Source organism: Spermophilus citellus, assembly GCF_964194105.1.
Source record: "Spermophilus citellus genome assembly, chromosome: 3".
NCBI classification, from domain to species: Eukaryota; Metazoa; Chordata; class Mammalia; order Rodentia; family Sciuridae; genus Spermophilus; species Spermophilus citellus.
In genome coordinates this window covers 171,814,680-171,829,798 of record NC_138184.1, presented here as the reverse complement: position 1 = coordinate 171,829,798, position 15,119 = coordinate 171,814,680, and the positions used below count along the sequence as shown (strand labels likewise).

At 39.9% G+C, this 15,119-nt stretch overlaps 1 protein-coding gene across 4 annotated transcripts in view; it reads left to right on the top strand.

Moving 5' to 3' along the window:
• Positions 1–1,511: 1,511 nt before the first annotated feature.
• The window catches only part of PTPN12 (protein tyrosine phosphatase non-receptor type 12), a 110,438-nt gene continuing 96,830 nt past the window's right edge, over positions 1,512–15,119 (top strand). For all 4 annotated transcript variants that reach the window (XM_081282807.1, XM_081282805.1, XM_081282806.1 and 1 more), the window contains exon 1: positions 1,512–1,647. In XM_081282807.1, coding sequence (XP_081138933.1) covers positions 1,549–1,647 — 99 coding nt within the window. In that variant the 5' untranslated portion in view covers positions 1,512–1,548. The remainder of the gene's footprint in view (positions 1,648–15,119) is intronic.

The window sequence follows — 15,119 nt, the reverse complement described above, 5'->3', positions numbered from 1 at the left end:
TACTTTTTTTTTTTTCATCAAATTCCACAGGGCACCTAAACATTCATCTAAGAAAAGTGTTCTACCACTGCTATTTCCTATTTTAAACAAATTCCCTGACCAGTTGCTCTATAAAAAATAATGCTATTAGTGGGTATCCCTGGATTAAATCCTTCATTTCTGTCACATTAGCACAAATTTACATTCCTTACTGAGAGGCAGTGTGATGTTGTAGTGCAAGCAAAAGGGCTTTAATTCTAGTTCTGGCTCTGCCAAGAATATGCTGTGGGAACTTGGACAAATCACTTTAATTTTTTTTAAAGATGATTTAGATTAGCCTATTCTTTGGCAACAAGAATATTTACAAAGTTTATTCTGAGGAGGGAAAGCTCCCACATCAGTTTCAAAGGTGTGCAAATCTCAAGGCAAGATGACAAATCCCTTCAATTTATCAAACTCTAAGTCCCTAGCATACGCGCGGTACGTGAAGCACACACTCATTTCAGGCGCTCACTCGTCGGGATTGAAATGGATTTGTATGGAGTCAAGTCCTTTCACCCAAGAAGCGTTTCGCTTCTAGGTTAGTCATAGCAGTCTCCCAAACTGGCTGCCAGAGTCTATTCGCCTGTTCACTCTCACCAGGCCACTGGTAAGACCTACCTGCTGTGAGCGTGGAGGGGGCGCAACTACAGTTCCCAGCATGCCTTTTCCCACCCCTGCCCACCCATGCCCGCTGCGGGTCACCCCGGCCGGCCGGGACTTGTAGTCCCAGCCCCCGGCTGGCGGTGAGGCTGAGGCACTCTGGGAATCTACTCCTCCTAGCAGACAGTGAGGCCATGAAGTCCTACTGTGACAACTAAGGTTTCCCCTGCTCGGAGCTGCATGCCTTCCTCCAGAACAAACTCATCCTAACATTCCTCTGACCACCGAGCTCCCCGGCCGGGACACGCCCAGGAAGTGGAGACGGGTGGTCCCCCAGACAGCTCAAGTGTCTTCCAGCCACTCGGAGCCGGCTGGGCGGGCTTGGAGGAGGAGCGGCCGAGAGGCGGGCGAGCGGGGGCGGGCTGGCGCGGCGTAGCGCTTGGGGCGGGGCCGGAGCGCGGGGCCGCGCGTCTGGGTGGCGGCGGGGGCGCGCCCGTGGGGAGAGGCGGCGGCGGCGGCTGCGGCTGCGAGTGGGGGGTGGGGGGGAGGAAGAACCGGGGAAGGGGGCAGGGCGGGCGGAGAGCAGTGTTCCTGAGGCGGCGGCGGCGTCTCGGACGGAGGAGGAGGAGGAGGGCGGGGAAGGAGGATGGAGCAAGCTGGGGGTTGGGGTTGGCGCTAGCCGCAGCGGCTGGCCTCGTACTGTGGGAGAACGACTGGCTGCTCCTGGAAGTTGTGGTGTCGGGAGCCGGGCGGGTGCCGCCGCAGCCGCCGCCTGGGCGGTGGGGAGGAGGAGGGAGCGGCAGGGTTGGCGGGGGTCGGGAGGGAGGGACGGGCAGGGGGAGCGAGCTGGGGAAGACGGAGCGGGCTCTGCGGCGGGCGGGCGGGCGGCGGGGGGGCCAGCGACCGCAGCCTGGGGGACGCGGGAGGATGGAGCAAGTGGAAATCCTGAGGAAATTCATCCAGAGGGTCCAGGCCATGAAGAGTCCGGACCACAATGGGGAGGACAACTTCGCCCGGGACTTCATGGTGAGTGTCTCCGCTCGCTGTCGCCTTCGGCACCGGAGCCCCCTGCTGCCTCTCCGGGCCGGCCAGGGCTGCCAGCGCTTTGTGTGCAGCTGTGAGGAGCAGGGGGCGCGCACCCACCCGAGGGCCGGGTGGTCCCAGAAGCCGGCGGAGAGGAGCTCGCCTCCGCCCCTCAGCCTCCTTTCTCATCCTCCCGGGTTCGCGGCCCCTCGGCGAGCGCCCGCGGGGCCGAGCTCGCACTCGGCACAGCCGCCCGCGACCACCTATTGTTTCTCGGGCCAGGAGCCGGAGGCTAGTGAGGTGCAGGCCGAGGGGGCTGGGGACTCGCCTTTCCACGCCTTCCCACTCGGCCTGCCCTTCCCGGGATGTTCGAGGCAGGGTGTCTGGCTGCGACCCGAGGACAGCGGGTTGTGGCTGGCAGAGGAACGAGGGTGCCTTTGCTCAAGCCGGCCTCCAAGTGGGCAAGGTAGGACTCATGCTTTCTCCTGGTTCATAATTATTTTCTCCAGCATTTGGGAGAGGATTGTCCGTAGAGTCTCATGGTTTACCTAATTTCCATTCACTCCCGTGTCGTCTCTTCTCTTGAGACCCAGGTTTGAGATGGTCTTGGGGTCACTGTGACTTCAGGTTGAAGGGGGTCATTGTGGGTGGGGGTTGTCCTGTAGGAAGCTTACTTCGGACTCCCTGGGGGATATTGCCGAAGGCGGAGGGGATGTGACTATCACTTCCTATCCGGGGTGGGGGTGGGGAACTTGGGAACAATAGTCCTGGTGGGGCGGAGGCGACGGTACGGGCCGAAACCCTGAACCGGGAGATAACCTTCCCGGCCCCCCCCCTCGCCCCCCTCCCTTCCGCCTTGTGCTTGTGCAGACAGGCTTGAGAGGAGGTGAGGGTTAAAAACCTTGTTCGTGAAATTGCTGTAGATATATCACTGTGAGGGGGTCAGATCCGAAGGCGTGGGACCAGAAGCGGACTTCCTACGTTACCCCCCCCGACCCCGCCCCTTTTATTTTTCTGCTGGACAATGTTCCCTCTAGGGTTGTTTCCCGGCTTAGGAGGCGGTGGTTGCGGCTGCTGCTCCTACGGATATTGCGCAAGATTGGGGCGTTGGAAACCCTGGAGGTCTGGGGAATGGAAAAGGAAGTGGGACTTTAGGAAGTGATTGCTCCTTAGCCTTGGCGGGCGTTGGGAATGGGAAATTAGCTAGGGAAAAATTTGCTCCTGAACCGGGAGCAAGAATAAGCACATATCTGAAATTCGATTGTGAGAAGGATACACAGTTAATGTCTATAAAAATGAACAGGCACCAAACGTTAAGCCAGTTTGTTTCCAAGTGCAGTGATTTCAATGTGCAGGTGAAATGGCTTTTAGGACGGAAATAATTTTTCACCTTTTTAAAGGATTCTGTCTAGTAAAACTTTAGCGTTAAAATTGTTAACAGCTGAAAAAAACAGATCCTTAGCCTTACAACAGTATTATAATAGCATGCTGAGCTTTGTGATTCCTTCCTCCCAGGCCAATAATAGAGGATAGGAGTAGGTTTTATTATTATCTTGTAAAACTGAAAATTGTAGATAAAAGTCTATTTTGAACATTTTCTCTTGGTATTTAGTCTTTATGTTTTTGAACAATTACTTTTTGGTCTGAAAAGATTAAAGAAAGGAGAGGACATTTTCCATTTATGCTGTTGAGAGTGGATTGTGTGGTATCTTTTGAATGGTGTCATTTACAATAATTGTGTAGAGTCCCCCTTTTGCTACTCTCTAGCAAAAATAAAATGCATTGAGTATTTAGAATCTTTAAAAGTAATAATTTTCAGTCCTATTGGGTTATGGAAGAAGAGGTGGTGTGGTTCCTGGCTGTTTCTTGGTTTCTCACTTTGTTATGCCTGGATATATACGGTTTGGAAGGAGCACTGCTTGATAATATAGGCCATCAGGACAGGTGACCAGTCTCTGAACTCCTGAACAGGGGAAGTAGCCTTAAGGTTGGTTCATGCTTTGGGGATGAGTCAGGGATTCTTATTGGAGATTTCATTTCTCAAGGACTCAATGACTTTTTTCTTCCATAATACTTTGGTGTAGCTAGGTGATTCTACATTGGAGATTTGATGACTAAAGCTATTCTTTTATAGTGCCTGCTTTTTTTTTTTTTAATTTCCTGAGTTGATAAGCAATAACTATAATTAAGACTGCCTGTAGTTGGTGCTGCTTTTCTCTTGACTGGAAGGCTGGAGAGGAATTGTGTACTGTCATGGAAAGAGAATAGATGATCAGATTTATTCTTAAATTCTGATGTGGATTAAAAATGTGTTTTAAAATCTTAACATTTTTAGAACTGAGCCTTAAAGATAGATAGTTCCATTATGAAGTATTACTGGTATTTCAAATTTGGAAATTCTAGAGTAGTAATTACTAACAATAATCAGTAATGCCTTATACTTAGGAAAGTGGAATGGGCACTCAAACCTGTGGTCTGACTCCATAATGCTATTTCCATTATTCTGTAGTCCCATCACCCAAAGCCTATATTGTTTAATATTTTTAGTTTTATGTTGCCTCCTGCAGTAGGGGTAAAACCAAGGGTCTCTGAGCTACACCCCCAGCTCTTTTTATTTTATTTTGAGGTACAGTCTTACTAAAAATTGCCCAGACTATCCTGGAATTTGTAATCCTTCTGCCGCAGCCTCAGTAGCTGGGATTATACGTTTGTGCCCTATACCTGCCATGTTAATATTTTTAATCATTCTGTGTGACCATAACTGCATGTCTCATTTTATATTCTTGTGGTTTTAAACTTAGATTTTTGATAAGATTTTTTTCATTTATTAAAACTGCTTTGTAAAAATAATTTTAACTAATATTAGTGGCTTAATAGTTTGTATAATATTTTACCAAGTGACCATTTTATAATGTAACCATTTCATTATGCTTAAATGTTTAGGCCATTCTATTTTCTGTAATATATAATATGTGATAGACATACATAGAGCATTTGTATTCATGATTATCTCATATCTTTCCAGTAGTAGAAGTACTAGGTAAGAGGATATGAATGCTTAATACATGTTTATAAATAACTGTTTGAAAAAATTGTATTGATTTATACAACTGTCAGTAATATGAGTGTTCATATTATAATTGCATTAATCTTTACTTAATGGCTGAAAAAATGGTATCTTATTTTAATTTGTATTTCTTGAATACTGTTGAGGATAGGAATTTTTCTATCTATTGTTAAATATTCTGTGAGTTAGTCATTTGTTCTTGGCCTTAGTCTCTTGTGTCCCCATCCTCTAAAAGAGGAGAAAACTTAAGGTACTGTGATTGTGTAAATTATGGCACCTAGATTATTACTTACATGTTGGAAACAGGCTAATTTTGCAAATAAACAAATTGGCAAATAAACAGTTAATTTGTGACAGTTGTAAAACTTGAACTTTACTATCTCAACTTTTAATCTTTACAAGGTAGTAGGCTGTGATCATGACAAGTTGTCATTCATGTTTGACAGCGAGGTTTTACTCTATACAGTACCCTGAAGTGGTCTGGAGGAAAGGTGTCCCTCAACTGTACTCTGAGAACCAGTGAGCCAGTATGAGCCAGGGCTAAAGGTGGTGCTGGTGGGGTTGTGAAGGATCTTGTACTAACAATACTATGTTTAGTTTTTCTGTAGACTCATAATGGCAATTGTAGACAGTTCTGCACTACAATTCTTAGAGTTACAGGGAGAGTAAGATGGTGTTAAGAAAGTACATGTCCTGGCCCAACAGTCTTGCAGTGTTACCCCACTCCATCTTCTCCCATCCCATCTTTGCAGACTGCTTTTTGAGATTACTATAAAACTTAATGTGTATCATCCAAATAGGTTTTGGTAGAAAAGCTGAGAAATCACTATTATGGGTCTCTGGAGAGCCACTGAATGTTTTAAGGAAGATGGCAGTCATTTGACAGATTTGTGTTTAAGTTGATTCTGATGGCAGCATAAAGTATGGCATTTTAGAAGCTGTTGAAATATAAGAAGTTAGACATGAGGGCCTTTGCTGAACTATATCGGAGAGAATAGAGAGTATACAGTGGATTTGATAAGAAAAAAAATTCTTAATGATTGACTAGATGTGAATAGTAAAGGAAAAAGAAGTATAGTAGTAAGACTCCAGCATTTCTACCTTGGTATACTACTCAAGCTAGAAGGTAACATTTGGTAGAATAAAAGAGTAAGGGAGTAGAAACAGGTAGAGGGGATGAAACAAGATAGTGGGAAAAAATTTGAAGGAAGAAGAGGTTGAATTTTAGTTTTGGACATGTTAAAATGGAGATACCCTGGGGTGCAGTGGTGCACACCTGTAATCCCAGAAATTTGGGAGGCTGAAGTAGGAGGATCACAAGTTTAAAGCCAGCCTCAACAACTTAGTGAGTCCCTGTCTCCAAAAAAAAAAAAAAAAAAAAAAAAAGGACTGGGGATGTGACTCAGTGGTAAAGCACCCCTGGGTTCAATCCCTTGTACCAAAAAAAAAAAAAAAAAAAAAAATTTAGGTGTCCTTATATACATATGTAGGACATAGTCAAGCATCATAGTGAATAAGGGTATTCTGACAGGGTGATGTTTTTAAAGAAAGCAGCCAAAAAATGTGCCAGTGATTGTTTCTAAGAAGGTATGGCCAAAGATAATGGAGCTGAACTAGAGATGTCAGTTGTTACTAGAGTCAAATAATGCTGGATGAGAAGAACCCATTCCTTTTGACAAGTAGGAGTATTTGTCCTAGAAAAAGCAGTTTGGGATTAGTTACAGGAAGAAGCCAGATTGTAGTGGTTTGAGGAGAAAATAGATAAAGTATAGGTATAATTACCTTCCATTTTAATATTTGGAAGGTAGATGGTAGAAGTGAAAGAAGGTACAGGTTGCAATGCAAGACAGTTTCCCTCTCACTCCCTGCTATTTTACAAAAATAAATAAAGACTATTTTTATATTATTTCTTATTTATGTGCATATTTTCCTTTGTGAAGTGATTGTCTAAATATAATTTTTAAAAATATCAAGAATCTTGTCTTGTGATTAAGCAAAATCTCTGAAAGTTTTGATTCGTGTTTGGATTTGAAATATTAGAAATCAAAAAGGGAGGGAAGACTGAAAGCCTAGAAAGATCTTTATGCTGCAGAGACTAGATAAGTATAAAAATTGTAATTGTTTATTCATATTGTGGCTTGTAGGGTTTTGTTGCTTTAAGATAATGATAGCTTTATTGAGGTATAATTACCTACCATAAATTTCATTTAAAGTATACATTTCAGTAGTTTTTAGTATAGTCACAGAGTTGTGCAATCATCAGTAGAGTCAATTTTGGAAAATTTTCATCACCTTAAAAGAAACCCTACACACAATAGCAGTCACTCTCCTCCTTCCAGCCATAGGCAACCACTAATACGTCTTCTGTCTTCTTAGATTTGCCTAATCTGAACATTTCATATAAATGGTGTTGTGATATTTGGTGTTTTGTGACTGATTCCACTTAATATAATGTTTTCAAGGTTAATTCATGTTGTAGAGTGTGTCAGCAGTATGTTATTCCTTTTATGGTTGAATTAGAATCTATGGATACTACATTTTGTTTATCCATTCCTCTGTTTATGGGTAATTTAATTGTTTCCATGGTCTTTATGAGTAATGCTACATTTGTATACAAGTTTTTGTGTGAACTGATAGGTTTTTTTCATTATTTGTTTGCAATACTGGAATTGAACCCAGAGTCTTGCACATGCTGGGCAGGTGCTCTACTCCTGAACTACATTCACAGCCCTTTCCTAAATTTAATTTTGGGACAGAGTCTCCTTGATTGCCTAAACTGGTCTCAAACTTGTGATCCTCCTGCCTCAGCCTTCTGGCTTGCTGGGATTACAGGCATGTGCCACCACTGGTTGGACCTGTTTTAATTCTCTTAGGTCCACATTGAGGAGGAGAATTGCTAGGTCAGAAGATAACACTCTATTTGACATTTTGAGGAACTGCCAGACTGTTTTCCCGAGATAGCACATTTTATATTCCCACCAGTACTATATATGGGTTCCTGTTTCTCTACATCTGTGTTTTTGGTTATAAGTACCTTGTCGGTTTGTAAGGTTTTGTGTGTCCAACTTGTCTTTCAAAGATATTTTGTATTTCAAAGATATTTTTCAGTCTCTCCAGGCATCTTAATGCTTTCCTGGTGCCTGTTGTTTAGCTGTGGGTTTTGTTTGTTTGTTTGGGTTGGGGGTCCATCCTTTGATGAGTATTTAACTAGACATATTTACATTTTAACTAACTCCAAGAGTAGAAGTGAAATTTTAAGTACTGTCCAGACATGGCTCACTGAGATGAACACTAAAAATTAATTTCATGTTAATTCTCTAGAATGTTTTACTGTATTTACTTTTAGAATATCGTTGCCTTATTTTTTTTCTTTTTTTCAGTATTGGACAGTTTCGTTTGGAAAATATTTTGAAAGGATGAAACTTAAAACTAATATTTATTTAGTTTTAATTTTATTTATTTTATAAATTTAAAATGTATGCATTTCCTATAGCACTCATTTCATTAGGTTCATAAACACTTACATGTCTATCTTATCCAAACTAAAAGCCTCCCAGGCTAGAAACTGGGACTTAATTATCTCTGTGTCCCCATTCCTTAATATAATACCTTCCTGACATTTAATAGGTACTAATATCCATTGCATGAGCAAATATTGAAGGTGAGCTTAATGGTATTAGAAAGAAAATTTTGTCAGGTGATTTCTTTAAATGGTCCAGGGGCTTGCTCTTAGACCATCATGAGAACTTGCTTCTCCTCACTCCTACACACAGGTGTGCTTATACACAGTGTCCACTGAAAAAGAAAATACAAGATAAGGAGCTAAACTGAATTTAGACCTTTTAACTGAGTATTGCTTATTAATTGCAATTTGTTCTACATAAGTTTGTATAATAATATTCTACTTATCTGTCTCTGGACACTGCTTGGTATGCATAGGGATGCATTAGGGTCCTCTAAAACCTTTTCTACTAATCTATTCCCTGCCAATCATACTTGGAGAACCTTTTCTGAGACTATTAATTTTAACAAAATGCCCAATTTTAAACTTTTTTTTTTTTTTTTTTTTTGGTGTGTGTGGTGCTGGGGATTGAATCCAGGGCCTTGGGCATGCAAGGCAAGCACTCTACCAAGTGACCTATATCCCCAGCCCCAATTTTAAACATTTGGTTTTTGATTTAATAAAACCTAGATATTTGTTACTGTCATCTCTTAAAAAATGGAGAACACATAGATGTTTGGGAGTGATTACAAACAGTAACTGCTCTATCCTTGTTTCTTGTCTTATCCAATCCATTCCACATATCATATGTACTTTCCCAAAATACCACTTGTTGGCATCTGTAGGCTAATAGGAACCAACTACTAAAATCAGATGTATGTTCAGCCTCCATCTTACTTTTTAGTTGTATTTAGTCCTTTAATGCATGTATAAAGGACTATATTGGAAACATGATCTTTTTCTTTTCAATAAATATTGTTTAAAAATACTCATGGTTCCTTTTGCTAAACATTAAAATTATTAGAAAATTTAAATACCTAAGCAGTTCAAAATATTGGATCTAATGTCCACTGTTTTTCAAATTTTATTTATCTTCTCTTTTTTCTTCCCATCTTGATTTCCTGATTTCTACTTGTCCCCTCCCCTCAGTTTTATAATTCTGGCTCTAGTTGAGAAGCCTTTATAGGATTAAGTTTATACTATTTAGCTTGGCATTCCATAACTGCCTTAACATATTTTCACATTACATTTACAGAGTATACCTATACTATGCATTATGTATCCTCTCTTCCCCCTGATATAAGCTCTTCCTTATCCTTGAATATAAATGAATAAAATCTTGCTTCTCTGTGGTTGAACATATATTTTCCCTTCTTAGAAAGCTTTCCTATATTTACAGACTAGTACTTTGAAGATCAGAAAACTAAAAATTTAGAATGAGCTTATTGTGTTTACCTAGAACTCAGAAGCAAAAATATAATACACATTTTCTGGGATAAATATTTTAGACTTGTTTGTCTTTTATTTATTTACTTTTTTTGGAACTGGGGATTGAACCCAGGGGTACTTTACTACTGAGCTACATCCCTAACCTTTATTTTTTTTTATTTTGAGACAGTTGCCAAGTTGCTGAGGCTGGCCTTGAATTTGTGGTCCTCCTGCCCCAGCCTCTTTTGTGTCTGGGATTTCAAGCATGTGCCACCACACCTAGCTAGCTCAGTTTATCTTAAAGTACTTCTTCATTATAAAATTTGAATTTGAATTCTACAAGAAAAAAAGCCTTTCATTGGATTTGAGTTGAAAATTTACAGAGGTCAGTCAGGTAATACACAGTTGTTTTACACCACTAGTCTCTTCCAAAAAGATAACTCCTTTCCTGGTACTTCATATTCCTACACTATTTAAATTTTTTAGATTTTTGCAATCAAATGTTGACAAAATAGACAATTGTCTATTTCTCTCAGAAATCACACACAAATCTTGTTTCCATTTGTATAATCTTACAGCGAATGTGGCTGGCTCGTGGCAAAGAAAAGAAACAAAACAGTAGTTGCTTCTCTAAAGTTTTTCCTTGGGACTGTGGAATATGGATCATGTTACTAAGAAACTTTGGGGATGTATATTAATGTCTGTATTTCCTGTGGTAACTTTTTCAGAGTGCTTTTATTTTTAATGTTTTTATTGGTGCATTATAATTATAATAGCAGAACTCATTGTGACATTCATACAACATTTGCTCAGTTTATTTTCTTGTAATTCCCCTTTCTCTCCACTCTTTTCTCCCCTTGGTCCCCTTCCTCTACTGGTTTCCCTTTTTAGTTTTTTAATTAGTGCATTATAATTTTATAAAAGTGGGATTTATTGTGATACATTTGTACATGCATATAGCATAATCTGGCCACATTCCCTAGTAGTTCTCTTTTCCCCTCTCCCTTCCTTCAAAAAAAGATCAGATGACTGTATCTGTGGGTTTGTCTCTGTATCTTCTATTTCATTGATATACATGCCTGCCTTTGTGCCTCTTCCTCTATCCCTGTTTTCCCTTTTATTTTTGTGAAATCCTTTATTTTCTTTCTAATTTACATATATGAGAAAAAGCATTTGACCCTTAACTTTCTGAGTCTGGCTTGTCTTACTTAAGTGTTCTCCAATTCCATCCATTTACCAGCAAATGACTTAATTTCATAGTTAATGGCTGAGTAGAACTCTACTGTGTACAAATATCACATTTTCTTTAACCATTCATCTGTTGACAGACATCTAAACTGGTTTCATATCTTGGCTATTGTGACTTATGCTGCTTTAAACATAAGTATGTATATATTGCTGTAATAATGCTGATTTTAGTTCTTTTGGATAATACCAAGTGGAAGAATAGCTAGATCATATAGTGGCTCCATTCCTCGTATTTTGAGTAGCCTCTATACTGATTTTCATAGTCTTTAGACTAATTTGCAGTCCCACCAACAATGTGTCAGTTTTCCTTTTTCCCCCACATCCTTGCCAGCATTTATTATTGTTTGTATTCATCATAATTGCCATTTTAACTGGAGTGAGATGAAATTTCAGTGTAGTTTTGATGCATTCACCGGATTGCTAAGGATATTGAACTTTTTTCTTTCATTTTATTTGTTGGACCTTTGTATTTTTTTGAGAAATATGTTTAGTTCATTTAATCATTTATTGATTGGGTTTTTTTTGTTCTTGGTTTGGTAAGTTTTTGAGTTTTTTTATATATATATATTCTGGATGTCAGTTCTCTATTGGAAGAGTAACTGGCAAAGATTTTCTCTCATTCTATAGGCTTTGTCTTTACATTCTTAATTGTTTGCTGTGCATAAGTTTTTTAATTTGATGCCATCTCACTTTTCAATTCTTGGCTTTATTTCTTTAGCTTTAGAAATCTTGTGAAGGAAGTCGATGCTTGTGTCTATATGTTGTAGTGTTGACCCTTCATTTTTTTCTAGCAGTTGCAAAGTTTCTGGTTTAAATCCTAGGTCTTGATTTACTTTAAGTTGACTTTTGTGCAGGGTGAGAGATAGGAATTCTGGTTTCATTCTTCTATGTATGGACATCAAATTTTCCTATCATCATTTTTGCCTATCTTTTCTCCAAGGAATGTTTTTTGGCACTTTTGTCAAAGATCAGATGACTGGGGCTGAGGTTGTAGCTCACTGGTAGAGTGCTTGCCTAGCACAAGTGAGGCACTAGATTCAATCCTTGGCACCACATTAAAAAAATGAAATAAACACAAAGCATTTCTTCCTGATTAAATCAGAGATGTAGAAAAAAATAATAAAAAAAAAGATCAGATGACTGTATCTGTGGGTTTGTCTCTGTATCTTCTATTTCATTGATATACATGCCTGCCTTTGTGCCAGTATCATGCTATTTTTATAACTATAACTGTGTAGTATAATTTGAAATCAGGTATTAATTTAGGACTTCTTCCCCTCTCTAGTTCTGTTAAGAGTATCATGGGGGAGGGGAGGCTAGGGCTGGGGCTCAGCTGTAGAGCGTTCACCTAGCACATATGAGGCCCTGAGTTTGATCCTCAGTATCACATAAAAATAAATAAATAAAATAAAGTTATTATGTTCAACTGCAACTAAAAAATAAACAGTTTATAAAAAAAGAATATTATTGGTATTTTGATAAGTACTGCATTCAATCTATAGATCACTTTTGGTAATATGGCAGTTTTAACAGTATTAATTCTGCCTGTCTAGGAACGTGGGAGTTATATTTTCTAATATCTTCCTCAATTTCTTTTTTCAATATTCATAATTTTCATTCTAGAGGTCTTTCATCTCCAAATAATTATCATCCAAGATTGTTTTATCTAGCAAAGCTGTTCTTTAGAGTTAGAGAAGAAATAAAAATCTTCAAAATATGAATAAATCAAAATAATTCATTAGTACTAAACATGTACTGAAACAGATCTGTGTAAGCTGCAGGTCTTTGTAGCCAAGAAAGTCCATTTTAATGTTAGCAGCTAATCGAAGTAGGGAATGCCAGCTAGTGTCAGCTCTGGGGTCACACATGGCAAAGCTGGACTCCTTCTCCACAACCATTGAATGATGGTACAACTCTTAATGACAGGCTATATCCTATAGTGCTGCACACACCCCAGAAACTTGCTGCCAATTTCTTATTTCTAGGTTCCTGTCTCACAAATTGAAAGAATGGAATCCACAGGCAAGGAAGAGTGAGTGTGAGAGAGTGAGATTTATTCAAATGGGGAAAAAAAGAGACACCTCTCACAGGGCAAGAGAAAAGCAGGTTGCTGCTTGAGTATGCTAATCTAGAGGTTTCTATAGCTCTTGGGTCAACATAATTGGTCCAAATATGCTGAATTTATCAGTGTTTGGAAAAGTACAAATGCTGTTGGTTAGCCCTGTAATCCCATTCAGGTCAGTCCCACTTCCATTTTCCAGGAAGTTGAGGTGGCCAGATTGTGGATGCTTGGGGGATGGGAGCTGCAGCTCCGGAGTTGTCACCAGCCTGAGCCACCAAATAATACAGGTCAGTATGCTTTGGTGCCCCTCAGGTCGCTCTGGCCTGGAGGGCCCTGTGTGGCTGTGGGGGTGCCCATCACTAGCCCGCCCTGGGACCTGCTCCACAGCTCCCTAACAAGGACTTGGCTTCAGTATCACAGAAAATATGTAGTCTGTTTTTAAAAAGATGTTTAACAACATTTGAATAACTACCTGGGAGGCCATGAAGAAATTCAGAAATTTGTCCCTGTCATCAGTGGTCTTTACCATTCATACCAAAGATATTGGTTGAAGTTTATGAGTGCCCTGGGTGCTGTATTAGAATTGGAGATTAAAAGTATGGCATTTAGGGAGGTACTAACTGAATATACGTATTGAAAAGGAGTTTTCCTGGGTGTAGTGAGTGATCCTCCAGGGGATCTGTGAACCCTTTCATATTGTATAATTTTTTGTTTATTAGTCCAGTTTGAAGGGAAGAAAGTTCATAGTCCTTGACTTACAAGGGCTTGGATGCCGAAAATCTTAGAACCTCTGGACTGTTGGAAGAATCACAAGCTTTGGAGCCATACAGGCATTAATTTCTATCCTGATCTGTCTGTGATCATGAGCAAGTTGCCTAGAGAAATTGAAGATATAATACCTACCTGGAAAGACCAAGATAATGTCTGAATATATAGAGAGATATGTACACGTACGTGCATACACATATATGTGTGCATATATGGTATGTGTATGATGGATATATATAATATTGGAGATTTAACCAATAACTGAGTTACACCACCAGCTTATTTTATTTCATTTTGAGACAGTATTTTGCTGCATTGCCTAGGCTGGCCTCTTAACTTGCAATGCTCTGTCTCAGTTTCCTGGGTTTACTGGAATTATAGTCAAATGCCACCATGCCCAGCCTAAGAAATATTTTGGTGTCCCATTATTTTATGGTATAGTTTTTTTTAGTCTTAGAGTAGGACCTTTTTTTTTTTTTTTTTTGGTACTGGGGTTTGAACTCAAGGGCACTCAACCACTGAGCCAAGTCCCCAGCCCAATTTTGTATTTTATTACAGACAGGATCTCACTGAGTTGCTTAGAGCCTCGCTTTTGATGAAGCTGGCTTTGAATTCTAGGTCCTTCTCAGCCTCCTGGGCGGCTGGGATTACAGGTGTGTACCACCACACCTGGTTTAGAGTAGGACTTTTTAAAATCAATTTTTAGCCAGTGTTCTTAAATCTGGTAATTTTATTTTATTTCAGATATATAAAGCAGTACTCTGTCTGTTCTTAGATCTCTCTCTCAGTTCTTAGATCGCTCTTTTTTATCCCCCTTCTCTTTTCTTGGTGCTGGAGATTGAACCCATGGTCTTATGGATACTAAGCACATGCTCTGTCCCTGAGCTACACTCCTAGCCACAATTATGCCCAATTTTTCATCATCTTCTTTCAAATCTGTTCTTTAGGACATGGGCAACTGATTTATAATGGTGGTCTCTTGTTTAGTTTTGATTCTCCAGCAAATTTGAGTTTTCAATAAGATTACTCTAAAGAGGTTTTGAGACTATGCATTTGTGATCAGAACAGAAAGGAGTTCTAGGTCATATGCTACAAAGACAGAGAATAGCTTTTTACATACTTTCTGTATGATGGCTCTACTTCTGAAGTCATTGACTCTTTAGTGTTAAAAGGAACATTAATACTGTCCAGAAACTGAGGAGTTTATTATGGATCTTGCAATTAGAAAGGTTGCAGAGCTGGATTTAACCCAATACATTAAATGAAAGGGGGTACTTTTTCTAAGACACAGTAGTACGTGGGCATTCTTTAGAAGAAAAGTCGGTAAAAGAAAAAAATTGTTTTTTATCATTATGGATTTTTGGCTACAGCTTACTTCCTAACTAGCATAAGTGAAAAAA